We start from the raw sequence: 25688 nt of genomic DNA on the forward strand, positions 1-25688 counted from the left end.
TCATTAGATGAAAGGTCATTGTACGATTCGTATAAACAATATTGTCAAGAATATGGTTATATGACAGCGTCTAAACGTACATTCTTGGCAAATGTCAAAAGTCTTTTAGATGTTCAGAATGGTGTATATACAAAGAAAAATTTTTATGAGTAAATTTAAAAAAAAATAATTTTTTATCCGATAGAAAAGATGACAAAATTCATCTCAGTAAACAAGTACATGTCAGGACTTAAAGAAGAACTAGACCCATTCACATATTTGAATGTTTACTTCTACCATTTTGAAAGTCTTCATTCAGCAAAGTTTGGAACATCGAACCAGTTAAGTTTGCTATTGTGACTAAAAATGGTGCGAAATTTGAAGACTTAGACATAGAAGGTTTGTTAGCAGTCAAAGAAAATTTTGACAGAAGGTTCTCAAACCTTAAAGAAGGCAAAGCATACAAACTTGTTATACCTTATGAACCAAAGAAAGCAGACGACTATGAATATTATGAGTCTAAGATAGTTGAAGTTCAAGGTAAATTGGGTAAAAAGATTTTAGAGTCTAAGCCAGTGTTTACTCCTAAAGAGGAAGAGAACATTGACATTGACCCAGAAATGTTCTAAAAATAAAATTTTATTTTTACATGTCAAATTTCTTTTTTCTCTGGAACTGGTTCAGGTTCTTTCTTCTCTTCTTCTACTTTCTTTTCTTTTCTTTTCTTTTCTTTCTTCTTTCTTTTCTGGTGGAGTTATGTCAAATTTCTCCGAACCATATTTCTGTAAAAGTTCTTTGTCCTTTAATAGCTCATCTATTCTGTTTTCTATTTCATCTTCAAAGAACAGCGCATGTGTCTTCTTTGCATTCTAAGAAGTTTTGTTGGACTTCATCTCTCCAAGAGGCGTCATCTCTGTCAACAAGTCTGTCATTGACAAACTTAAAGACTTCTCTGCCTAATGTTTTATGGTTCTTGTCATATTCCCAGAAACAGAACTTTAGAACAAATTCACCTTTCTTGTTTACACTATGTAAGATTTTATGGTCGACAGATGTTTTGCTGTCGAAAAGCTGTCTCGAATATAGATAGCGAAATCGCTAGACATTTTCTAAAAGATAAAATTTTAATTTTTCTAAAAATATGTTAGAAAAAAGTTTGCTGACATTGACAAGAAATTTGAGAATGTTTTTAAACAAGAACAAGAGGAAGTTAGAAAATGCTCAGATAAAGCCTATACATGAAAAGTTCTTATTTGCTCAGAATGGTATAACAGGTCTAATTGCACCACCGGGGTCGGGTAAGACTTTCACTTATCTTAAAATGGCTGCACAACAACAAGAACTAGATGAGAAGAACCCATTCTATGAGTTAGTTGTCATTTGTAGTACTTCTGGTCAATTTGACCAAACCGTCAATTCGTTCAAAGATATTATAAAGAAGTCTAAGTTAGTATGTATAAAAGACTCTGAGTTGTTAGATTGGATAAAGAAGTACCAAAGAAGAGTTTTGAAGTATAATGCTATAAATGAGTATATAAATTCTAAGTTTAAAGACCCAAATGAGGAAATGCAGAGAATATTAGAGAAGAACACTTCAGAAACAAACAGAAAGAGATAGAATACATTTCGAAGAAATTGCAATCTTACGATTGGAAGACTTACCCTCATAGGTGTCTTCTTATTTTAGATGACTTTGCTTCTCATCCTTTGCTTAAGAATAGAGAACAAGATATGTGTCGAATTCTTAAGAAGCTCAGACACTTTAACATCTCAGTTGTCATTTGTGTACAGACAGCAAAGAGTTTAAGTAAGGATGTTAAAAGAATACTTACTGACATTGTACTTTTCCCCGGATTGTCCGAAGACGATTTCATGGAACTTATGAAAGAGTCCATGGCAGGTAAGTTTGACAGACATGAACTATGGGAGAAGTATAAAGTCATACAAGACCCTCATACTTCTTTCAGAATTCATATCTACGCGAACAAAGTTCAAATTGTAAAAAGTCAAGCTTGAAAAATGTAAGTGTTTAGTCTTAGTAAGTCTGTTGTGGTGCTGGGGCTGTCGGTTCTTCTGGCTTTGGAAGGCATTCAGGAAGAGGGACGTGAGACATTCGTTTGTGTCCTGTCGGAAGGAAGAACTTTTCCAGTTGTCGGGAAAAACTTTTCCTGTCGGAAGGAAAAATTTTTTCTGTTGGAAGGAAAAACTTTTCCTGAAGTTCGACCAAAAAGTTCTCAATTTTCGAAAATTTGAATGGTTTACGGACGGACAACTGGAAAATTTTTTCTTGTCGTCGGGAAAAATTTTTTCTGTCGGAAGGAAGAACTTTTTCTGTCGGATGGAAGAACTTTTCTTGTCGGAAGGAAGGACTCGGAATGCCAGAAGGATTTGACGAGACAATTTACTTTATAGAGCTACCTGAGCCATCTGAAGTCAAGCTTGAAAAATAAATGGTTCATTTACTCTACTTGTTTGAAGTTGTCAAAATACTCTGTTATTTTTTCCTTTAACAATGGCAAATCTTCTTTGAATGTAAGTATTGTACAACCTTTCATATCATAGTGTGTTTGAGGTAACGTATCTTGAACTATTTGTTTCACATCTTCATTTGGGGTCATTGAAATCGGTAAGTTTTCGCGATAGAACCAATTTCTGTCAGATTTGTAAATCTTAGCAAGGTCGTAAAAGCTTTTGTTGTTTCTTCTGACTAAATGCAACATAACCATATCTTTATCTTCTTCATTTTCCATCTCTTCAGTATAAATCATATACTTATAGTTCTTTTCCTTTCCTTTTGGTACCGAACGTGGTATTCTTTTCTGAATGCTTTTGTCTTTTGCTTCAAGCTTGTTTTCCATCTCTTCACGTTCTTGTCTATGAATTTCGTCAAGAAGTCTGTATATATTCCAAGCATAACGAGGCGAAGCCCACATTGCAACAGCATTTACAAGAAGTCTATGTACATAATATCCTCTCAAACCATTTGGCAATTTTTCACGATTTTCATAGAGTTTTGGCGACTGGGGTTTCTTACGTACTCGCTGTTCTTCACTGTTTTCATAGAGTTTTGGCGACTGGGGTTTCCCTCCCACTCGCTGTTCTTCACTGTTTTCAGAAAAAAGTATGTCTCGCTGTGCTTCGCTCAAAAGTTCTTGTGTGCTTTGGTTCCTAAACCAGTCTTGTGGTTTCTTAGTATCTGGAGCAAAACATGCTGTCAAAATACTTTGCATCTGGTACATATCGTCTTTGACTGAACGAATGAGACGGAGTTGTTTGTTAAACTGTATGTACTCATATTCTTCATTTATAGCTTCATGGACTATAACTGTTGTTGTGTTCTCTGTTGTTGACATATCTGTCTTTACATACAAAATAAAAAAATAAATAAAATAAAATTAGCGTTATTTTCTATCTTTCACAAAAGACCAAAAATAAACGCTTTACATGTATTTTTCAGCAACTTCGTCAAATAATTTTATAGCTTTATCTATCTCATCTACTTCAAACGTTTCTTTACCTTTTATGGGAGCACCATACATTTTCTCAAACTTTTCAAGTAGTTCTGTTTCAGCAGCTCTCATATCGTTAACAAACACAACCTTGACTCTATTGACTGTACTGTCATATCTTTGAGTTATATTATATGTTCTTCCTATCTTATATCTCTTTGTATTGAAGTCCTTCGGTTTCTGAACGATATAAAGTAAGCCTTCACTGCAACGTTCCGTATCGAATGAACCATAAGTTATGAAGTTATATCCAACAACTGGGTCTAACCATAACAAAACTATTGGTATAAGACTTTTGTCTATAAGATATGCTGTAGTTCCATAGAATCTTACCGATATCATAAGCTCAGGATTTCTTGTCAAAATTTTCTGAGTAGAAGCAATTTTAACCCAGTCGTGGGATGTTTTCTTTCCAGATGGAGATATAATGTCTGACAAAGAATATTTGTTGTATTTCTTTGAGTATCTTACGTTTAAATCACCTATTCTAACCACTTTGGTGTCATTGTCTATCTTTCTAACTGTTTCAAACTCAATGTTTGTCATATATGTTCTTACATACAAGATAAAAAAATATTTTATAAAAAACTAACTTTATTTTTTCTATCTTAAGGAAATTCATGATTTTCATAGAGTTTTGGCGACTACGTTTTCTTACGTAGTCGCTGTTCTTCATGATTTTCATAGAGTTTTGGCGACCCCGAAGGAAGTCGGTCTCGCTGTTCTTCACTGATTTTCATGAGTTTTGGCGACTACGTTTTCTTACGTACTCGCTGTTCTTCATGATTTTCATAGAGTTTTGGCGACTACGTTTTCTTACGTACTCGCTGTTCTTCACTGATTTTCATGAGTTTTATGCAAGACCGAAAAAAAACGGTCTAGAGAATTTTCACGATTTTCATAGAGTTTTGGCGACCCCGAAGGAAGTCGGTCTCGCTGTTCTTCACTGATTTTCATGAGTTTTGGCGACTACGTTTTCTTACGTACTCGCTGTTCTTCATGATTTTCATAGAGTTTTGGCGACTACGTTTTCTTACGTACTCGCTGTTCTTCACTGATTTTCATGAGTTTTATGCAAGACCGAAAAAAAACGGTCTAGAGAATTTTCACGATTTTCATAGAGTTTTGGCGACCCCGAAGGAAGTCGGTCTCGCTGTTCTTCACTGATTTTCATGAGTTTTGGCGACTACGTTTTCTTACGTACTCGCTGTTCTTCATGATTTTCATAGAGTTTTGGCGACTACGTTTTCTTACGTACTCGCTGTTCTTCACTGATTTTCATGAGTTTTATGCAAGACCGAAAAAAAACGGTCTAGAGAATTTTCACGATTTTCATAGAGTTTTGGCGACCCCGAAGGAAGTCGGTCTCGCTGTTCTTCACTGATTTTCATGAGTTTTGGCGACTACGTTTTCTTACGTACTCGCTGTTCTTCATGATTTTCATAGAGTTTTGGCGACTACGTTTTCTTACGTACTCGCTGTTCTTCACTGATTTTCATGAGTTTTATGCAAGACCGAAAAAAAACGGTCTAGAGAATTTTCACGATTTTCATAGAGTTTTGGCGACCCCGAAGGAAGTCGGTCTCGCTGTTCTTCACTGATTTTCATGAGTTTTGGCGACTACGTTTTCTTACGTACTCGCTGTTCTTCATGATTTTCATAGAGTTTTGGCGACTACGTTTTCTTACGTACTCGCTGTTCTTCACTGATTTTCATGAGTTTTATGCAAGACCGAAAAAAAACGGTCTAGAGAATTTTCACGATTTTCATAGAGTTTTGGCGACTACGTTTTCTTACGTACTCGCTGTTCTTCACTGATTTTCATACGGAATCTCTTCTCTCGGTTTTCCTCGGGAAGCAATCTTATGCCATTTTACTCAGATTTTTGTTGCTGAATTCAATAAAAATATAATTTAGGGTAGAAGGTTAGATCTCACCTCTTTTCTCACCTCTTTTCTACCCCAGTTATTTTATAAGCGTTTTACATGGTAAACGTTATTTTTACATTATGACACGAAGTGAAGGTTTGACACAAGCCATATGCCATTTTACTCAGAATTTTGTTGCTGAATTCAGCAAAAATAATGTTTAGGGTAGAAGGTTAGATCTCACCCGTTTTCTCACCTCATTTCTACCCCAGTTATTTTATAAACGTTTTACATGGTAAACGTTATTTTTTAAATTTTGTGAAAACTCAACGGTTTGACACATGCCCTAAAAATTATTTTACTCAGAATTTTGTGCTGAATTCAGCAAAAATAATGTTTAGGTGAAGAGGTGAGATCTCACCCGTTTTCTCACCTGTTTTTTCATGAGCGTTTTACATGAATTGTACGATGTATATTTGAAATCTTAAACAGTTTCGTAGCTTCTATTTCTTCTTTTAGTACATCGAATGTTTTAACGATACCGAAAGTTTCTTTATACTTCTTCTTGACGTCAGATAGAAGGAAATCTTCTGCTGTTGGATAGTTTTTGTTCAGAAATTCTAACATGTCCATTTTATTTTCTGCTGGCTTTTCTGCTTCTTTCTTTAAGTCTGCATAGTCGTTTCTCATACGTTCTATCTCTTTGACGGAGTAGTTATATTTCCTCATTGCTGCTTTACATTTAGAACATTGCGGGTTCATTTTTGCGTTATATTCTGAAACCTTACCTGCTAAAACAACTAAAGCGTCAATGGTTTTCTTCATCTCAAACATAGCGGGTCTTATTTGTTCATTCCATACCTTACCTCTTCTATCTTTATCTCTTATCTGCCATACACATTCAGCAACTAACGAAACAAAGTTGTCGTAGGTCTTAAATTCTTCAGATTTATATATGTCAGAAACATTCTTATATACCATGTCGCAATCTTTGTCCATAACCTTATGGTTGCAATGAAAACCAAGGAATTCATAATTTACCTTTCGTATGAACTTCTTTATTTCTACTGAGTCAGTTGCTTTGACTTCTATTTCATCGAATTCAGGAATAGTGAGTTTTTGTTGCTGAATTTCAGGTAGTTTAGGTAAATGGTCAATAATGTCCTGCATTTCATAAAGATACTGTTCATTTTCTTCATCTTTCGCACTACAGTCTAAATTACATGTTAAAAGTTCCTGCTTTATCTTCTGGATTTTTGTTTCGAAAGTATATGAAGAAGGAATGAAGCTTTTCATCTCTACTAACATAGATGTTGGATTCATAACTAACGAGTTTGGTGCTGTTGTTGTTTGAATTGTTGTTGTGCCGATTGTTGAAATCATATCTTTTATACAAAATAAAAAAAAATAAAAAAATAAAACTAACTTTATTTTTTATTTCGGGAAAATTCATGAAAATTCAAGAGGGTAGAAAAGAGGTTAGAAAAGAGGTTAGATCTAACCTCTTCACCTAAACATTATTTTTGGGTCCTTTACACTCATTACGTTCATGTTTTGACAAAACATTTACGAAGAAATCATGAAAATTCAAGAGGTGAGAAAAGAGGTGAAAAAAGAGGTGAGATCTCACCACTTCACCTAAAATATATTTTTGTCTGATTTACGCTCATTACGAAGAAGTCTTGACAAAACATTTACGAAGAAGTCTTGACAAAACATGTACGAAGAAATCATGAAAATTCAAGAGGTGAAAAAACAGGTGAGATCTCACCTCTTCACCTAAATTATATTTTTCAATACTTTTTCAGCACTTTTCCGTAGTTATATATGAAAGACAATTCGAGATAAAAGTCATAGTACAATGGAATAATATGTTGCACACCATTTGTTGTGAACCAAACTTGAAAGTCAGAGAAACTGTTACTAGGTGGTTCGTAGAATTTAGAAGCAAAGTCATAAAAGTCCTTACCAATACATAGAAAACTATTGTTGCTTGAACTGAAACTTGCATGACACATAACATTTTGAGGGTCAAACACGTTTCTATAAACTGTCAAATCTGCTGGTGGAAGTATAAATTGAAATGGACCATCTGGTGGTAATGGTTCGTTCTGGTTTAGTAACCGAAGAAATTGTGCCCAAGAACGTTTGTCTACTTTCCAAAATAAAAACTCTGTATCTCTTGGAGGGTTAATTTCAATCTTTTGAAATGAAACGGTGGAGTTCATCTTGTCATATTCTAGTTTCAGATAGTATGTTCCATTTAGTAAAGAGTCGTATTTTTCTTGAAATTCCCAATAATATTTGTTCATTTGAGTTTGAAAGTCATTTAGAGTTTTCTCAAGACTTTCGTCTGAACGAACTGTAAAGATTCTCATTTCGTCAAATTTGTCTATTAGACCACCAGAACCTTTATACTGCCCATGAAAATATACTGCGAACATAAATGCGTTAGTTCTATTTGAAAACAAAACTCTTCTAAATCCTATTGCCTTTGCATCTGAAGGACTTTGAAGCCAACGAATTGGATAGTCAAACCTGTATATTCGGGATGAAATTTCTTCATCTGAAATAGTCCTACCAGCATTTGTAAAGATATAGTCTAACGGTTTTGTATCTGCTACTTTTGTTCTTTGTTTTTCAACCTGAAGCATTTAATATATGTAAAAATATATTGTTTTAAAATAGTATGCCATTTCATATTTCTCATCTAACAAACAAGTTTCCCAACGGTCTTCTCCAACAAACTCAGCGTACATTTCAAATAAAATTAAAAAATGTCACTTTTTTAAAAATAAATTTTTATTTCATGCAATGTTTTATTTCTGTGCCGTCTTCAAGTATGCCCCAGTACTTACGCTTGGAGAGGACATGAACTTCGGAAAATACCTTATCTAGCTTAAAACAGCCCATCTTCTCACCGACTAAACCCATTTCAATGAGTTTGTTATAGCCTTCTTCGTTCGTCATGAGTGCGTCAATGTTCTCATAGTAAACCACAACTTTCGATTTGACTTCGGAGAAGAATTTGTTGTAGTTGTCAAGGACTGCTTTTGCGAACTGAGGGTAAGACCAATGTTCGACAATAGGTTTTAATGTGGTTACTAAGCCACTTTGACCTTGAGTGAATTCGTACTTCAAAACAAAAGGAGAAAACCTTTCAACAAAGTTGTCGACCTTCTCATAATGTTTACTCTTCATCTCTTGAGGTTTCTTAATGGAATATCCCCATGTCGAATTCATAAGCAATTTGAGTGTCATTGCAAGTTTGGGTTTGAAGCTTTCCTAATATCATACAGTTGTTGTATGACTTTTCCAACTGTATAGTTCCTTCCCGGGAACTCACCATCTTCGTTTGGAATTCCAGTCGGAATATATTGGACAAACCTCATGTATGCAGCGTTAAGGTCGACATAGTATATCTTTTCGTTTGAGTCGAACTTGTCGCAACCAATTGGTCCAGTTTGTGGAAATTCAAGTGAGTCTCTTATCTTCTGAGAAACTTCTCCTGTTATCTCATAAACATCGTCGAAGCAACCTGTTTCATATAAAACCTTCTGACCTAACTCAGAAGCTCTCCAATACAATTTGACGTCAATTGGATGTCTCAATGGAAGTTTGTTTATAGCATCTTGAAGTTCTTGCAACCTCATTGGAAGTTCTTCTGGTTCAGGTTGGTATCCGAACAATCCAACTCCTTGTGGAATTGTGTACTTCTTTTGTACTAGAACTTTGTCTGGAACAACTTTTGGTCTTGCTAACAGTGAAAAGTTTGTTTCGTCTTTTGGTACAAAAGTTTCTGTCAGCTTGTCATCTGGAATTGGTTCCAACAAACCTTTCTCGAAAAGAATGTTTACAGCTCTGACAATGTTGCACTTGCCTTTTCCGAACAATGGGTTTGTAAGACTTTCGTTCAACATGAAGTGGTTGTGGACAATTGCAATCTTCAACCATGGTAAATTGAACTCAACAACATAGTCGTCATGTGAAGAACCTTTAGCTGTAGTTATGTTGACTCGGATATTGACATTTGCCAACGGTGCAATTTTTGCCAATTGACCTCTGAGAATGTACCTTGTCTTCACACATGACTCAAGATACTTCATCTTCTCTTCTGTAACAAGACCAGAGTTCCTGAGACATGTAAGAATGCAAGGTTCATTGACAATTGTTTCAATTGAATTGTAAATTCCATACCTTGTCAAGTCAATGTCAGACTTATTTATGAACGGAAAGTATCCAGCATGTTGTCTGACTGCTTGAGGGTTAGGTTGGTACCATTCGAACTTGACACTTGCAATTCCTTCAATTGCATTCAAAATGTCTGAGTCGGAGTCAAACATTTGTTCTCTCTTTGTAGTCTTGAAAGCGTCAAGAAGTTTTGCAGCTGTTTGTTCATTGCCATTTGCATAGTAAATGTGACCATCCAAATCCGTTATAGTCAATCTGAGATTGTGTCCTTTCTTATTTCCGTCTTGAATTGCAGCAAGTACACCCATGAAGCCTTCTTTGTTCTTTCCTTCGTCAAAGTTTACTGTAAAGGTTCGACCAGAAGTAATTTGACTTCTAACTTCACGGTACTTTTCATATGCATATCTTGTTCTTTCCATGGGAGCATGTGTGTCTTCACCTTTTCCTTTTTTCCTTCTCAAAGGATGCAATTGTTCGTCATGTTTCCAGTAGAATCTGGCAAAGCCGTCGTGTCCTTCAACTTGAGGTTCACTAACATCGAAAGGCATGTCCATAAGACGTTCTTCTTCTAACCTCTCTAGTCTGTTTGGATAATTGGCACGTGCTGTTTCCAAATCCATTTCGTAGCGAAGACCAGCCAGTTTGTCATAGACTTTTATGGGTCTTCCCTTCCTATATTTAAAATTCTTCGAAACTCTCCAACCATATCTTTGTAACTCTGCTTTTATTCTAGCAGACTTTCTATCCATTCTATATGGGGGCATTTTTATAAAAATAAAAAAAATATTTTTTTCTTTACTTTACATAACCGCCTGCTGCCATAAGTCTTTGACGCCAACCCATACCAGCTAATGAAGGTTGACTTGGTTTAGTTTGGAAACTAACTTTGGTTTTTGGTTTATCTTCAGTTTTTTGGTTTCTCTTCTTCTATCGGTTTTTCGTCACTTTTCGGTTCCTTTGACTTTACCTCACCTGCAGGAACAGTTGTGTCGTCAACATCTTCATAAATATCATATGCCATTTGTTTTTGTTTTCCTTTCAACTTTTTGTGTTTGTTGTAAAGTTTAGAATATTTCGACTCTAAGTCAATGAGATGTTCTATAATGAACTGTTGGTCAGTGAAGTAAACTTTTCCATCTGTTGTCTCGAAAGCTCCTTCAGACTTCAATATTTTATTTGTGAGAGTCTGTTTCTTTTTTGAGATACTAGCCGTTCCATTTCTATGAAAAGTGACTTTATAGTTAGGGTTTGTATTTCCAGACCTGGCACTTTCTATTATTGAATTTTTCTCTTCATCTGTAAGTTCTTTGACGGGTTTTGACAATGGTTCTGAACTTTTTGTTTGTGGTGTCAAATCTACCGTTTCAACTTCTTCGGTCATTTCATCTCAGTAAAAATTTTAGTTTGGTTTGTTTTCAACTGGTTGTTGTTGTTTTTTAAGTCGGTCTAAAACTTCCTGAGGTATAGGAAGAACTTGACAAACACGTTGTGTAACTGCTGGAAGTCGACAAATCCATCTTGAACCCATTTGTCTCAATGCTGTATTGTTCATTTCATCTCAGTAAAAAACTTTACATTCCCCACGTTTGAGGTGGTTGCGGTTGGTTATTGTTTACCATTGTTGTGCATGGTTATATCCTCTGTTAAAGAATCTTTCACCTTGGTCCATATAGTGTCCTGCTTGGTTATAGTAGTCATTTGCTTTGTTATAATAGTTTCCTGCTTGTCTTCCTACATTGTCCATCCATCCTTGAACTTTTCCTCTTGTTTCAGGATTTGGAATAAGATTTGTTGCATCTCGTGCTACATCCCAACCTTTCTGTACAGTTTGTATAATAGGTTGTGCTTTCTCTTTAAGTATACCTAATGTACTCAAAAATCTTCCTTCCAACTCCAAATACACCTCTGGCTATTGTTCCCACTGCGGGCAAAAATCTGGATGCAACTCCTGCTAATGCGCCAAATAAACCCATTTCTTATGGGTTAAAAAATGACGAATCCAAACAAGGACCCCTATGTTTCTAAAGCGACAAAGAAAGCACTCATGGTAAAAATCTTTAGTTCAACACCAAATGCTTGGTTTATGGATATCTTGGAAAACATTCCGAGAGTTAGAACAGATGGACCACCATACTGGCTAATATTTGTCGGTCAAAACACAAGATACTGTGAAGCCATACCATTATGGTCCAAAAATATTTTAGATGTGAAAAACTGCTTTGACAATATTCGTTGACAAATACCATCCAACAAAAACTGACATCTGACTGTGAAAGTTCTTTCAAATCAGATGATATTAAAAACTATCTGCGTTCAAAAACTGTAAACCAATATTTCATTGTCGACCAAAACCATTCTGCTCTTTGGTGTCATTGACGGTTGTATAAAAATGTTAAGAGACTTAAACCAACCACAAGGTGGTGAAGCAATGAAATGTCATATGACGACAAATATAGACACTTCTCCATGGCAAAGATGAGACAAGTTTTAAATATTTACAATAGCCGTAAACAAAAAGGTTTGGGAAACCACTCCCCGAAGAAATGAAAAACACCCTGACTTAGAGAAAGACTATATATTTAATAATTTAGTCAAAAGAGACAAACAAGAAAGAATGCCGGGCTTCAAACTTCAGAAAGGTGACAAAGTAAAAATAGAAATACCTAAACGCGACCCATATGAAAATACTATTGACTATGACAACAATGGGAACCCGACAGGTACTCACATTCGTGTTCGTAAAAATAGAAGAAAGTATACAAGAGAATATTATGAAGTTTTAGGCAAACATGGCAAAATGTACAGACTGCAAGCAGAAGATAAAACTACTATTGTCAGACCTCGTTTCAAACTTGTCAAAGTTCAAGGTGGTATACTTTCAAAGACAGTTCCTAACAAATATAAGACAACTCCTGACGAATATGCTAAAGAAGTTGAAAATGACGACTAAGCAATTCTATACCATGCGTAAAACTGTCATGTAAGGTGGCATGTAGTCTTTACTTTGTCCGTTGTTTGCGTATATCCCGAAACGCGATGTGTATGGTTTCCTCCTCCCTCAGTGTTACTCCAGTAACAATCTATAGCAAACTTAACGTTGTCTTTAAATCATATCCTTTACCTTTTGTCATTGCTGACCAATCCCAATATCTATGCTTATGCCAACCTGCTTGAGATGTACTTAAATCTATGTAGTGACTATGTGCAGGTAAAATTTTCACCTGAAATCGTTTTACTTCCACCTGTTTCTTTGAAGAGTTTGCACAATACAAAACCTGTCGACTATTTGTTCCATGCACCAACACCAAACATTACTTGAGGACCTCTTGCTTCCATAGATGTATAAATAGAACCTACTGGGTTCATTAAATCAAACATATGAGACATTATAGGATTGTCTCTTTTGAACTTAAAATATAGTGCAATATTTCAGGTTTCTTCTGGTTTGTGTCAGAATATTTTTTATAATATAATCTTATGTTTTCAGGGTATGTAAATCTTGCTATAATATTTATTTCTGTCATCTTCATAATAGTATACTATTCTCGTTTTTTCATATTGCATTATATCTTTTTATCTATAATATTCTAAATATAAGAGAGATAAATATTTGAATGTCTGAAGGAGTTTCGAGACAAAAGATGGAAAAGTTTACTTCACTGACCAACGTTCATTATAGAACATCTCATTGACTTAGAGTCGAAATATTCTAAACTTTACAACAAACACAAAAAGTTGAAAGGAAAAAAAAACAATGGATATGATATTTATGAAGATGTTTGACAGACACAACTGTTCTGCAGTGAGTAAAGTCAAAGGAACCGAAAAGTGACGAAAAACCGATAGAAGAAGAGAAACCAAAACTGAAGATAAACCAAACCAAAGTTTAGTTGGAAACTAAACCAAGTCAACCTTCATTAGCTGGTATGGTTGGCGTCAAAGACTTATGGGCAGCGGGTTATGTAAAGTAAAGAAAAAAAATATTTTTTTTTTATTTTTATAAATGCCCCCATATAGAATGGAAGAAGTCTGCTAGAATAAAAGCAGAGTTCAAAGATATGGTTGGAGAGTTTCGAAGAATTTAAATATAGGAAGGGAAGACCAATAAAAGTCTATGAACAAACTGGCTGGTCTTCGCTACGAAATGGATTTGGAAACAGCACGTGCAAATTATCCAAACAGACTAGGAGAGTTGAAGAAGAACGTCTTATGGACATGCCTTTCGATGTTAGTGAACTCAGTTGAAGGACACGACGGCTTTGCCAGATCTTACTGGAAACATGGAACAAATTGACATCTTTGAGAAGGAAAAAAGGAAAGGTGAAAGAACACATGCTCCATGGAAAAGAACAGATATGCATATGAAGTACGTGAAGTTAGAAGTAAATTACTTCTGGTCGAACCTTTACAGTAAACTTTGAGAAGGAAAGAACAAAGAAGGCTTCATGGTGTACTTGCTGCAATTCAAGAGGAAATAAGAAAGGACACAATCTCAGATTGACCTTAACGATTTGGATGGTCAATTTACTATGCAAATGGCAATGAACAAACAGCTGCAAAACTTCTTGACGCTTTCAGAACTACAGAGAGAACAAATGGTTGACTCGACTCAGACATTTTGAATGCAATTGAAGGAATTGCAAGTGTCAAGTTGAATGGTACAAACCTAACCCTCAAGCAGTCAGACAACATGCTGGATACTTCCGTTCATAATAAGTCTGACATTGACTTGACAAGGTATGGAATTTACAATTCAATTGAAACAATTGTCAATGACCTTGCATTCTCATGCTCAGGAACTCTGGTCTTGTTACAGAAGAGAAGATGAAGTATCTTGAGTCATGTGTGAAGACAAGGTACATTCTCAGAGGTCAATGGCAAAATTGCACGTGGCAAATGTCAATTCGAGTCAACATACCTACAGCTAAAGGTTCTTCAATGAGAACTATGTTGTTGAGTTAATTTACCATGTTTGAAGATTGCAATTGTCACAACCACTTCATGTTGAACGAAAGTTTAACAACCCATTGTTCGGAAAAGGCAAGTGAAATTGTCAGAGCTGTAAACATTCTTTTCGAGAAAGGTTTGTTGGAACACAATTCCAGATGAAACTGACAGAAACTTTTTGTACCAAAAGACGAAACAAACTTTTCCATGTTTAGAAGACAAAAGTTGTTCCAGACAAAGTTCTAGTACAAAAGAAGTACACAATTCCAAAAGGAGTTGGATTGTTCGGATACCACACCGAACCAGAAGAACTTCAATGAGGTTGCCAAGAACTTCAGATGCTATGAAAAAACTTCCATTGAGACATCCAATTGACGTCAAATTGTATTGGAGAGCATCTGGTTAGGTCAGAAGGTTTTATATGAAACAGGTTGCTTCGACGATGTTTATGAGATAACAGGAGAAGTTTCTCGAAGATAAGAGACTCACTTGAATTTCCACAAACTGGACCAATTGGTTGCGACAGTTCGACTCAATGAAAAGATATACTATGTCGACCTTAACGCTGCATACATGAGGTTTGTCCAATATATTCCGACTGGAATTCCAAACGAAGATGGTGAGTTCCGGGAAGGAACTATACAGTTGGAAAAGTCATACAACAACTGTATGATATTAGGAAAGCTTCAAACCAAACTTGCAATGACATTCAAATTGCTTATGAATTCGACATGGGGATATTCCATTAAGAAACCTCAAGAGATGAAGAGTAAACATTATGAGAAGGTCGACAACTTTGTTGAAAGGTTTTCTCCTTTTGTTTGAGTAGAATTCACTCAAGGTCAAAGTGGCTTAGTAACCACATTAAAACCTATTGTCGAACATTGGTCTTACCTCAGTTCGCAAGGCAGTCCTTGACAACTACAACAAATTCTTCTCCGAAGTCAAATCCAAAGTTAAGGTTTACTATGAGAACATTGACGCACTCATGACGAACGAAGAAGGGTATAACAAACTCATTGAAATGGGTTTAGTCGGTGAAAGATGGGTCAATTCAAATTGGACAAAATTTTCACCGAAGTTCATGTCCTCTCCAAGCGTAAGTACTGGGGCATACTTGAAGACGGCACAGAAATAAAACATTGCATGAAATAAAAAATTTTTATTCGAATTTGAATTAAAATGTGGGAATTCTTGGGAACGGGAAAGGCTTATTTACTTGAGGAACAGGTAAAGGTGGTGGAGGTGGAGGTGGTGGCAACCAGTCCATTTTATATTCCTTCCTAGCTAATTTCCGTTTAATTTCATGGTCGCCCTCGGAGTCTTTGAATCGGACAGGTCGAGTTACACCATTCTTGGTCTCAAACTCATATATAACCTGTTTGTCTGTATTTTCGTCGACTATGGCACGAGACACGAACATTGACCAAACGGACAAAAAGTGTCATTTCGGATGGTCACGCAGCCAATCGCATTCGAGCACTTCGAAGAAGCCTTACGTTCCAAGGGAGAGGGTGTCTGGTGCAAGGCAGAGGTCATGAAACTCTACGAGCAGTACATCCTCAATGCCTGGGAGGACAAATCGTCCTTGGATTGGCAATTCTACCAACTCCTCTGGGACGACCTCCTACGCAACTGGGATAACGAAAGAGCCCAATTCAAAGGTCGGGAACTAATTTTGCAAATTACCCTTAATTTAACATACTTATCCAAATAAACACCTAAATTTACTTGGGGTTTCCCCCTAAAATAAAATTTTTTTACTCTTAGAACCACTCGAGGTTCTCCTTACGGTTGTTGAGCTTGTCACCGTCAATGTGTCTGACCTTCGTCTTCTTGCCTGGATTTGGAACCCATTGAATTGCGACAAGCTTGCCCATGGAGATTGAACCGCGATTCCGAAGGTTAAGGTTCAAGTGTCCCAAGTTGTTGAGGACTGGGGTAAGAACCTTGCCTGTCTCCTTGTTGCGGATTTGGTATGGGTAGGGTTGGGAAATTTCGTAACCGTCATCGGCAACAAGGGTTGCCCAAACTTCCTTTCTTCGTGTTTCTCTTCTTCTCTTCTTCTCTTCTTCCTCTTCTTCCTCTTCTTTGATAATACCTTCTTCAATTCTGTGTTCACGAAGTACGGTGTTGCATGTTCTGTCCTTTCCGAGTACCTTCCAGATGGCATCTATCTCTTCGAAGAAACGGTAGATGAGTCTGGCAAGGTCTCGGTTTCTCTCTCGTAATTGCGCAAGGTTTCCGTGAAATCGTTCAGGCATTTCTCATTGGAAGCTTGGTTCATGAGGACATCGGCTTTGAGATTGGTCATCTCTGTCATAAGACTACTTTGGAGAGTCTTAATGGTGTTTGTCAGATGAGCTTTCAATTGGGCAATTTGAATTTGAACTGGGCGCTTGTCTGGCAACCTTGAAAGGACATCTGCTATTGTGTTTGGCTTCGGTGCTTGTTCGGACATCGAAAAATGAAGTGGTTTGAGAATGGCGGTTTTACTTCAAAAAGCTTGTTATGACAGTTATGTCATACAACAAGTTTAAAATAATATCTTGTTCTTCTTCTGAACGTTTGTTGTCTCTTCCGATAAAAGTTTCGAACATGAGAACCAAAAAACGTTTTTTGAGATTGCGGAAGAGTTCAGGCAAACGTTCATATTCTGGATATGTTGGGAGCAGTTCAAAACATCTGAGCTGACTTTCGGACAAAATTGGGACAATGTCAGAAAATTCATCTTTGGTCGGACTGCTTGAAGGTAAGTCCCTTACATGTAAGTAGCTCTGGTAAAGTCTTCTCATTTCTGCTAACTTTTGGAGTATAGCTTCGTAGTTTAGAAGTTTTAATTTTAATTGTCTTATTCCACTCTTGACATCTAAACGGTAACTATCCATGAGGTCAAGAGTAGCTTTGGTAGCTTTAAGTGGAGCTATCTGTTCCTTGACTTGCAATTTTGGTTGCAATTGTGGTTTGAGCTCCTTCAAGTTCGCCGTCTATGTCGTTCTCAACGCCTTCAACCATGGCTTGAAACTCTTCATCGGTCCATTGAGATTGGTGTGGGACGAATTTAACTTGCTTCATTCAAAAAATGAAAAAAAATGTTTTTACTCAAAACGTTAAGGTTGACTGAACTGGTTGGATGTCGCCTTCACAGGTTATGTAGAACGGCTGACCCGAGAAGTGAAGGAGAGACTGAATTGCCAATTTCATATGGGGTAGGGGGTTCTCCTTGTTTGGTATTTTTATCCAAGGACGTTTGTTTAGGAACTTAACAAGAGTTTCTCTTTTGGCGTCCTTTATGTCGTCGAAAGGAGTTTTTTCTGGTATTTGAATTGGAATTCCAGTCGAAGTCTCGAGATTCAAGGCAGCCCTTCCAGAAATAGCGGTGAACTTGACCTTGGGCTTCATTACCCTGCGCAAGTACTGCTTAACAACTTCATTTATCTCTATAAGGTAAATTGCCTCGTCAAATCCTTCTGGTATTCCGAGTCCTTCCATCCGACAGGAAAATATTTTCCCGACAACTGGAAAAAATTTTCCGGACAAAGGGAAAAATTTTCCCGACGACAGGAAGAACTCTTCCAGTTGTCCGTCCGTAAACCATTCAAATTTTCGAAAATTGAGAACTTTTTGGTCGAACTTCAGAAAAAGTTTTTCCTTCCGACAGAAAAAGTTTTTTCTTCCGACAGAAAAAGTTTTTCTTCCGACAGAAAAAGTTTTTTTCCGACAGAAAAATATTTTCCATCCCACAGGACACAAACGAATGTCCGACGTCCCACCAACCGAGTCCATTCCCAAACCAGAGGAACCTAAAGCACCAGCCCCTGCACCTCAGTTCCAGCAAGTACCTCCGATTTACTACCAATTTCCACCTCAAGGTTACTACCCACCACAAGGCTTCCCGAACTACCCTCCTCAGCCTATGCCTTACTTCCCCAACCCTTGGATGTTTATGCAAAACCCTGCCCCACAATTCCAATCTCAATCCAAGAGAGACCAAGAGTTCGAAGAAGGTCTGAACCGCTTACGCAAAGATTATGCTACTGCCCCTATGGAAGACGACAGGCTTTCAGTCTCTTCCCTCAAATCGACCGATTCGACTCGTACCACAGATTCGGTTCGTGACCGTGAAGACTACCTCAAGCAGTCTGAGAGACTCTTCATCCTACAACCATTTACAGTTGGAGCTCTCAAGAACATGCGCAATTACGAAGGTCAGACACCAGCTGGAGACCGCAAAACAGACGTACTCGCAAGAGCCGTCCAGCTCGTCAAAACAAAGACTGAGATAGTCGACTTCATTCTTGCAGCTTGCCCATACAAGTAAAAAAATAAACAATTACGAGTTAAACTTTTTATTCTTTCTTTTCTGAGTTGTTTAGAGCTGGTTTCTCTTGTAGGAACCTTTCGTACTCTTCCATGGTCATGTAATTGCGAATTTTGTACGCAATTCCAGGTTCGTTGTTTTTGAACCTGATGTATGTAACGCTTCCATCCTCCTCGGGGAAGTAAGCTGCTAACATCTGACCAAGTTTTCTCGGTGACTCGGAGCTCATTAAAAATGTCACTTTTTAAACGTTAAGTTTTTAGTCTTATTTTACCCTTTGTTTACCCTTTGTTTACCCTTTGTTTGTCAAGGTAGTATTGGAGTGCAATTTCTCCAAATTCTCTGTGTCGGAGTTCTTCAGCATTTTCCAAGGTGTACCTGGAGAACTCAAAGAAGTTGTCAAGAAGATACTGCCATGCTGCTCTTCTGAGTTCGTCGGTATTTTGGAAGTGTTGCACCTTCGAGTCTTCGGACATGAAAAAATGACACTTTTTCATTATATAACTGTTATTTTTTGACGAAGTGAACTTTGACACTTCGTAAAAAAAATCCCTGAAATCATATCTTTTATACAAAATAGAAAAAATAAAGTTAGTTTTATTTTTATTTATTTTTTTATTTTGTATGTAAAGACAGATATGTCAACAACAGAGAACACAACAACAGTTATAGTCCATGAAGCTATAAATGAAGAATATGAGTACATACAGTTTAACAAACAACTCCGTCTCATTCGTTCGGTCAAAGACGATATGTACCAAATGCAAAGTATTTTGACAGCATGTTTTGCTCCAGATACTAAGAAACCACAAGACTGGTTTAGGAACCAAAGCACTATTGAACTATTAAATGAAGCTGAAAATTCGACTACGGATTTTTTCGTAGTCGCAAAAACTCGAGTAAGTAAAAAACCGCAGTCGCCAAAACTCTATGAAAACAGTGAAGAACAGCGAGTAGGTAAAAAACCCCAGTCGCCAAAACTCTATGAAAATCGTGAAAAATTGCCAAACGTTTGAGAGGATATTATGTACATAGACTTCTTGTAAATGCTGTTGCAATGTGGGCTTCGCCTCGTTATGCATGGCATTTACAGACTTCTTGACGAAATTCATAGACAAGAACGTGAAGAGCTAGAGAACAAGCTTGAAGCAAAAGACAAAAGCATTCAGAAAAGAATACCACGTTCGGTACCAAAAGGAAAGGAAAAGAACTATAAGTATATGATTTATACTGAAGAGATGGAAAATGAAGAAGATAAAGATATGGTTATGTTGCATTTAGTCAGAAGAAACAACAAAAGCTTTTACGACCTTGCTAAGATTTACAAATCTGACAGAAATTGGTTCTATCGCGAAAAACTTACCGATTTCAATGACACCGAATGAAGATGTGAAACAAATAGTTCAAGATACGTTACCTCAAACACACTATGATATGAAAGGTTGTTACAATACTTACCTTCAAAGAAGACTTACCGCTACTGAAGGAAAAAATAACAGATATTTTTGACAACTTCAAACAAGCAGAGTAAATGAACTCTTTATTTTACGCTTGACTTTTACAATTTGAACTTTGTTTGCGTAGATATGAATTCTGAAAGAAGTATGAGGTCTTGTATGACTTTATCTTCCCCATAGTTCATGTCTGTCAAACTTACCTGCCATGGACTCTTTCATAAGTTCCATGAAATCGTCTTCGGACAATCCGGGAAAAGTATAATGTCAGTAAGTATTCTTTTAACATCCTTACTTAAACTCTTTGCTGTCTGTACACATATTACGACTGAGATGTTAAAGTGTCTGAGCTTCTAAGAATTCGACACATATCTTGTTCTCTATTCTTTAACAAAGGATGAGAGGCGAAATCATCTAAGATAAGAAGACACCTATGAGGGTATGTCTTCCAATCGTAAGATTGCAATTTCTTCGAAATGTATTCTATCTCTTTCTGTTTGTTTCTGAAGTGTTTCTTCTCTAATATTCTCTGCATTTCCTCATTTGGGTCTTTAAACTTAGAATTTATATACTCATTATAGCATTATACTTCAAAACTCTTCTTTGGTACTTCTTTATCCAATCTAACAACTCAGAGTCTTTTATACATACTAACTTAGACTTCTTTATAATATCTTTGAACGAATTGACGGTTTGGTCAAATTGACCAGAAGTACTACAAATGACAACTAACTCATAGAAATGGGTTCTTCTCATCTAGTTCTTGTTGTTGTGCAGCCATTTTAAGATAAGTGAAAGTCTTACCCGACCCCGGTGGTGCAATTAGACCTGTATATACATTCTGAGCAAATAAAGAACTTGTCATGTATAGGTTTTATCTGAGCATTTTCTAACTTCCTCTTGTTCTTGTTTAAAACATTCTCAAATTTTTTGTCAATGTCAGCAAACTTTTTTTCTAACATATTTTTAGAAAAATTAAAATTTTATCTTTTAGAAAATGTCTAGCGATTTCGCTATCTATATTCGAGACAAGCTTTTCGACAGCAAAACATCTGTCGACCATAAATCTTACATAGTGTAAACAAGAAAGGAATTTGTTCTAAAGTTCTGTTTCTGGGATATGACAAGAACCATAAAACATTAAGCAGAGCAGTCTTAAAATTTGTCAATGACAGACTTGTTGACAGAGATGACGCCTCTTGGAGATGAAGTCCAACAAAACTTTTAGAATGCAAAGAAGACACATGCGCCGTTCTTGAAATGAAATAGAAAACAGAATAGATGAGCTATTAAAGGACAAAGAACTTTTACATAAATTAGTTGCGCCAAATTTGACATAACTCCACCAGAAAAGAAGAAAGAAAGAAAGAAGAAAGAAAGTAGAAGAAGAGAAGAAAGAACCTGAACTAGTTCCAGAGAAAAAGAAATTTGACATGTAAAAATAAAATTTTATTTTTAGAACATTTCTGGGTCAATGTCAATGTTCTCTTCCTCTTTAGGAGTAAACACTGGCTTAGACTCTAAAATCTTTTTACCCAATTTACCTTGAACTTCTACAACTTTAGACTCATAATATTCATAGTCGTCTGCTTTCTTTGGTTCATAAGGTATAACAAGTTTGTATGCTTTGCCTTCTTTAAGGTTTGAAAACCTTCTGTCAAAACTTTCTTTGACTGTTAACAAACCTTCTATGTCTAAGTCTTCAAATTTCGCACCATTTTTAGTCACAATAGCAAACTTAACTGGTTCGATGTTCCAAACTTTGCTGAATGAAGACTTTTCAAAATGGTAGAAGTAAACATTCAAATATGTGAATGGGTCTAGTTCTTCTTTAAGTCCTGACATGTACTTGTTTACTGAGATGAATTTTGCCATCTTTTCTATCGGATAAAAAAATATTTTTTTAAATTTACTCATAAAAAATTTTCTTTGTATATACACCATTCTGTACGTCTAAAAGACTTTTGACATTTGCCAAGAATGTTACGTTTAAGCTGTCATATAACCATATTCTTGACAATATTGTTTATACGAATCGTACAATGACCTTTCATCTAAACACTCAAAGTCAGTTTCATCTATGAACAGTTCATATACACTCTTGTTTGCTTCTAACAATGTTTGTCTCTCTTCGGTATGTGGAATTTGTCTTGGATTGAACTTAGAAATATCTAATGTCATGAAATATGAGAACAAGTGGTTGTAAAAGTCAGATGTCAAAGTTTCTGCTAAGTCGTCAAAATATTCTGTATCTTGCATATGAGAATCTGACGTTCTGACAACTACATATCTTCTGTCAGAACTTTCTAACTTCATCGGAACAGCATTGTTTGAAACCATAATGAAGTTTGCAACATTTTCACAAACTCTTTGGTCTTTATATTTTCTTTCAACAACACCAACTTTGTCTTTATAAGACTCTTCAAAGCATCTGAGTTCAAAACTTTTGTTGTATCTATACTTTGAAGTTCATTGCAAACTATAAGTTTCATATTCTCTATTGAAGAGTTAAACTTGCCACAGATGTTTTCTAAGTTTGTCATATTAGGTTCGAATAACCTTCTAACAGTTTGCAAAAATATCTGTAAAGAATGTGTTCTTACCAGTTCCTTGTTTTCCAATTATAATGAGAGCAGTTTCATTTTTAGCACTTGGATGTTGTAAGATGTTTGCAAACCAACATAAGATATACTCATAGACTCTTTCGTTTCCATTGCATATAATTTCTTTGACATGGTCTAACCAAGCTTCTATAATATTTTCTTTCCATTCTACTTGTTCGTATTTATATCCAGTGAAGATAGAATAGAAGTTTGGAGAAGGTGTATAGAACTTTATACCTCGAACTGAAAAATCTTCTAACTTTGACAATAAGATATCCCAAGCATCTAACATCTTCATGCCAACTTGTACAACTTTTATTTTCTTAAGTTTCTGTCTACATTCTTGTTCTGAAACTATTGTTGCTCTTGGTTTGTTAAAGACAACATCCCATTCTTTCATGACATAACATTCTGGGGCAGAGTCAACATAAATGACTAAACGTTTCAAATTCTCGACTGCTTTGTTATAGTCTCTAAATGGACACATATTTCTGAAGGCTTGGAAGTCATAAAAATCTGAAACGTCTATTCTGTACATTTTTATAAAAATAAAAAAAAATATTTTTTTATTCTTGACTTTGTTGTTGCATTTGTTCCATTTGTTGTTCTTGAGCTATTTGTTGTTGAAGTTGTTCTTGTAATACAATACTTTCACCAGTTGCATCTTCCAATTCGAAACTTTCTGCCGTCATTGACAAATACATAGGACATAAAAGTTTTACAGGAACAAAGTTTGCGTCAACTAATGTCAAACGTTATACTTGCCAAAGTGTTTGAGTTCACTAAGGTTGAAAATTCTGCATTCGAATGAACAATAGGCAAACCAGCAGAGAAAGTATTGTTATACGCATAAGTATCTTTTGGTCATAATAGTTTCTGTCGACATTCGAATACACTTTGAACCTAAGTTTGAAACAATATATAAGATTGGTGTGCTTAATGTCAATGGAATAGACATTCCTTGTATGACACCTTTTCCTGTTATAGGAAACTGTTGGTAGTAAAAACCAGAAATAAGTTTTGTATTATAGCTCATATCGTTTATAGTAAAACTCAGTCGGACATCCAAACATAATGAAACCTGCTCTAGTTGCAGCACATGTTACACCCGTCCTTAAAGTATTAAATAAGTCAACAAAACCTGTTGGTGGTATATCTGAGTAAGTATCTTCAAAGGAGTATTTTTTACCATTCACAACAATAAAGTCTTCTGGTGTCAAAAGAGCAAAACAGGCTTTAGTCGTCATTGTGTTTAAAGTTAGTTTACAATACCGTCCTTGGACTTTGTAAGTTTGTTGTTATAGAATTATATGACTCAGGGTTTTTAGTCGTAATAGTATAAACCATTATGTCTTCTGCCATTTATATATATTTAAAAGTTTTTCTGAAAGTGGAGAAGAACTTCATCTAAACTTTCACATGGCGTTTCTTGAAGTTCTCTGTCTAAGAAGTTCAAATATTTTGTAAAGACATAGAACTTTCCTTTGTCTACACGAACAAACAAAACAGGGTCTTTCATATCGTTCAAAAGTGTGTAAAGTCCTTTACATGAAATAAAGTCTATATTATTTTTCTTCAAACATCTTTCAAGAAGTTTTGACATTTTTACTTAGCAAATAAATTTTAATGAAATGTTGTGGTCGTCAAATATTTTTATAACGTCTGGAAACTATACTTTAAGTTCAACGTTTCACCTCCTTTCATAACGTATATCTTGTCAATGACATTATATGAAACACCACAGCAACTAATGTCGGGTTCTATTTCTTTGATGTTTATATCGTCTGCCTCTGTCAAAAGTTTCAATAGTTCTTTCAAGACTTCATGAGTGCAATGACATATGAGTTCACTTTTACAGGGTTTGTTCGACCAAGTTAACATTATACTTAAAGCTTGACAAATCTTCTCCTGAGTTTGAAGTTTGTCTTTAAGTTGTTGGTAGTCATTTCGAATATCTGCAACAGAACTTAAGTCTCTGCTAACTTCAGGATATGTTGGTTGTTCTTTTACAGGAACAATTGTTATACCATCTTCGTCTTCGTATGGTTTCCCCACTTCAACATCTCTGTCTTTGACATTGACAACAACACTTTGACTGTTGTTTGAGTTGGTGAATTTAACTTCACATCTGCCACCGCCATTAAACCTTTTGAAACACTACGCTTCTATTTTTCGGAAATGACATTTTACTTAGAATAAAAAGATGGACGTATTCGAGTATCTCTTCGAATTGAAGCAGAACAAAGTTTACACACACAAACAATACAAATACATTGACAGAATAGTTCTTTATACAAACAATGGTAAATGTTATAGAATAGCAATATTTGCTGAACCAAAATATTTCATAAAGCAAAGAAAGTTGGTATAACTGAAATGGTGAAAGTTCTTGACGTTGACAAAAATATAACAACAAAACTTACAGATATTTCTAAAGGTAAGTTTATCTTACAATATTATGTCAAAACTGGCGTACTGTCAATATTTGACGGAGAGAAGTCAGTTCAAGAACAACTTACTGACCTGCTGCCAAAATCTGCTCGATGGAAGCTGTCGTTATGCCAATCTGAGGAGCCCCAGCAGGTTTCATCGAACGAATCTTCAAAAGAGCATCTTCCGTGAAAAGTGCTATTGGTTTTGTAAACTTCTTTGCTCTCAGTTCATCTGGACCGTCTCTGTCACCAGTATATTGTATTTGTACAGTACCAACAGTTGAAATACCACCATAAAGTCTTCTGAGTCAGCAAATGGAATGCCAAGCCAAAAGTTTGAACGGTCTCCATTTGTATATTGGTTTTTTTGACCTCCTGTATGAG

At 35.9% G+C, this 25688-nt stretch overlaps 14 protein-coding genes and 4 pseudogenes across 18 annotated transcripts, besides 2 other annotated features; 5 read left to right on the plus strand and 13 right to left on the minus strand.

Annotated features, from left to right (window-relative positions):
* Positions 1 to 12937: part of a mobile genetic element that runs on past the window's edge.
* On the plus strand, positions 190 to 608 carry TVAGG3_0036760 (annotated as a pseudogene). Its single transcript has one exon. A coding segment is annotated over exon 1 (419 nt).
* TVAGG3_0036770 lies at positions 1301 to 1995 on the plus strand (annotated as a pseudogene). The gene has a single exon. A coding segment is annotated over exon 1 (695 nt).
* Positions 2439 to 3332, minus strand: TVAGG3_0036780 (KilA, N-terminal/APSES-type HTH, DNA-binding family; the record flags this gene model as incomplete). Its single annotated transcript, XM_051220606.1, has 1 exon — positions 2439 to 3332. One exon carries the CDS (start codon positions 3330 to 3332, stop codon positions 2439 to 2441), a length of 894 nt encoding a protein of 297 aa, XP_051105592.1.
* On the minus strand, positions 3420 to 3830 carry TVAGG3_0036790 (organellar and viral DNA polymerase type B; the record flags this gene model as incomplete). Its single annotated transcript, XM_051220607.1, has 1 exon — positions 3420 to 3830. One exon carries the CDS (start codon positions 3828 to 3830, stop codon positions 3420 to 3422), a length of 411 nt encoding a protein of 136 aa, XP_051105593.1.
* On the minus strand, positions 5798 to 6664 carry TVAGG3_0036800 (organellar and viral DNA polymerase type B; the record flags this gene model as incomplete). Its single annotated transcript, XM_051220608.1, has 1 exon — positions 5798 to 6664. The coding sequence occupies one exon, from the start codon at positions 6662 to 6664 to the stop codon at positions 5798 to 5800; it is 867 nt and encodes a 288-aa protein (XP_051105594.1).
* Positions 7150 to 7800, minus strand: TVAGG3_0036810 (uncharacterized protein; the record flags this gene model as incomplete). The annotated part of the gene is made up of 1 exon (XM_051220609.1): positions 7150 to 7800. The coding sequence occupies one exon, from the start codon at positions 7798 to 7800 to the stop codon at positions 7150 to 7152; it is 651 nt and encodes a 216-aa protein (XP_051105595.1).
* Positions 9698 to 10296, minus strand: TVAGG3_0036820 (uncharacterized protein; the record flags this gene model as incomplete). The annotated part of the gene is made up of 1 exon (XM_051220610.1): positions 9698 to 10296. A coding segment is annotated over one exon (599 nt), but the record flags the coding sequence as incomplete, so codon positions are not given.
* On the minus strand, positions 10590 to 10928 carry TVAGG3_0036830 (uncharacterized protein; the record flags this gene model as incomplete). Its single annotated transcript, XM_051220611.1, has 1 exon — positions 10590 to 10928. A coding segment is annotated over one exon (339 nt), but the record flags the coding sequence as incomplete, so codon positions are not given.
* Positions 10947 to 11099, minus strand: TVAGG3_0036840 (uncharacterized protein; the record flags this gene model as incomplete). The annotated part of the gene is made up of 1 exon (XM_051220612.1): positions 10947 to 11099. One exon carries the CDS (start codon positions 11097 to 11099, stop codon positions 10947 to 10949), a length of 153 nt encoding a protein of 50 aa, XP_051105598.1.
* Positions 12938 to 15671: 2734 nt separating the features above from the next.
* TVAGG3_0036850 (uncharacterized protein) lies at positions 15672 to 15917 on the minus strand (the record flags this gene model as incomplete). Its single annotated transcript, XM_051220613.1, has 1 exon — positions 15672 to 15917. One exon carries the CDS (start codon positions 15915 to 15917, stop codon positions 15672 to 15674), a length of 246 nt encoding a protein of 81 aa, XP_051105599.1.
* A 30-nt stretch (positions 15918 to 15947) lies between these two features.
* On the plus strand, positions 15948 to 16211 carry TVAGG3_0036860 (uncharacterized protein; the record flags this gene model as incomplete). The annotated part of the gene is made up of 1 exon (XM_051220614.1): positions 15948 to 16211. The coding sequence occupies one exon, from the start codon at positions 15948 to 15950 to the stop codon at positions 16209 to 16211; it is 264 nt and encodes an 87-aa protein (XP_051105600.1).
* Positions 16212 to 16260: 49 nt separating this feature from the next.
* Positions 16261 to 25688: part of a mobile genetic element that runs on past the window's edge.
* TVAGG3_0036880 (uncharacterized protein) lies at positions 16987 to 17382 on the minus strand (the record flags this gene model as incomplete). Its single annotated transcript, XM_051220615.1, has 1 exon — positions 16987 to 17382. One exon carries the CDS (start codon positions 17380 to 17382, stop codon positions 16987 to 16989), a length of 396 nt encoding a protein of 131 aa, XP_051105601.1.
* TVAGG3_0036890 (uncharacterized protein) lies at positions 17597 to 17986 on the minus strand (the record flags this gene model as incomplete). The annotated part of the gene is made up of 1 exon (XM_051220616.1): positions 17597 to 17986. The coding sequence occupies one exon, from the start codon at positions 17984 to 17986 to the stop codon at positions 17597 to 17599; it is 390 nt and encodes a 129-aa protein (XP_051105602.1).
* TVAGG3_0036900 (uncharacterized protein) lies at positions 18252 to 18815 on the plus strand (the record flags this gene model as incomplete). Its single annotated transcript, XM_001296313.1, has 1 exon — positions 18252 to 18815. One exon carries the CDS (start codon positions 18252 to 18254, stop codon positions 18813 to 18815), a length of 564 nt encoding a protein of 187 aa, XP_001296314.1.
* On the minus strand, positions 18844 to 19044 carry TVAGG3_0036910 (uncharacterized protein; the record flags this gene model as incomplete). Its single annotated transcript, XM_051220617.1, has 1 exon — positions 18844 to 19044. The coding sequence occupies one exon, from the start codon at positions 19042 to 19044 to the stop codon at positions 18844 to 18846; it is 201 nt and encodes a 66-aa protein (XP_051105603.1).
* Positions 19454 to 20244, plus strand: TVAGG3_0036920 (annotated as a pseudogene). The gene has a single exon. A coding segment is annotated over exon 1 (791 nt).
* Positions 21725 to 22114, minus strand: TVAGG3_0036930 (protein of unknown function, DUF4108 family; the record flags this gene model as incomplete). The annotated part of the gene is made up of 1 exon (XM_051220618.1): positions 21725 to 22114. The coding sequence occupies one exon, from the start codon at positions 22112 to 22114 to the stop codon at positions 21725 to 21727; it is 390 nt and encodes a 129-aa protein (XP_051105604.1).
* Positions 22179 to 23101, minus strand: TVAGG3_0036940 (annotated as a pseudogene). The gene has a single exon. A coding segment is annotated over exon 1 (923 nt).

Source organism: Trichomonas vaginalis, chromosome IV (assembly GCF_026262505.1).
Source record: "Trichomonas vaginalis G3 chromosome IV, whole genome shotgun sequence".
In the NCBI taxonomy this organism is placed as follows: domain Eukaryota; phylum Parabasalia; order Trichomonadida; family Trichomonadidae; genus Trichomonas; species Trichomonas vaginalis.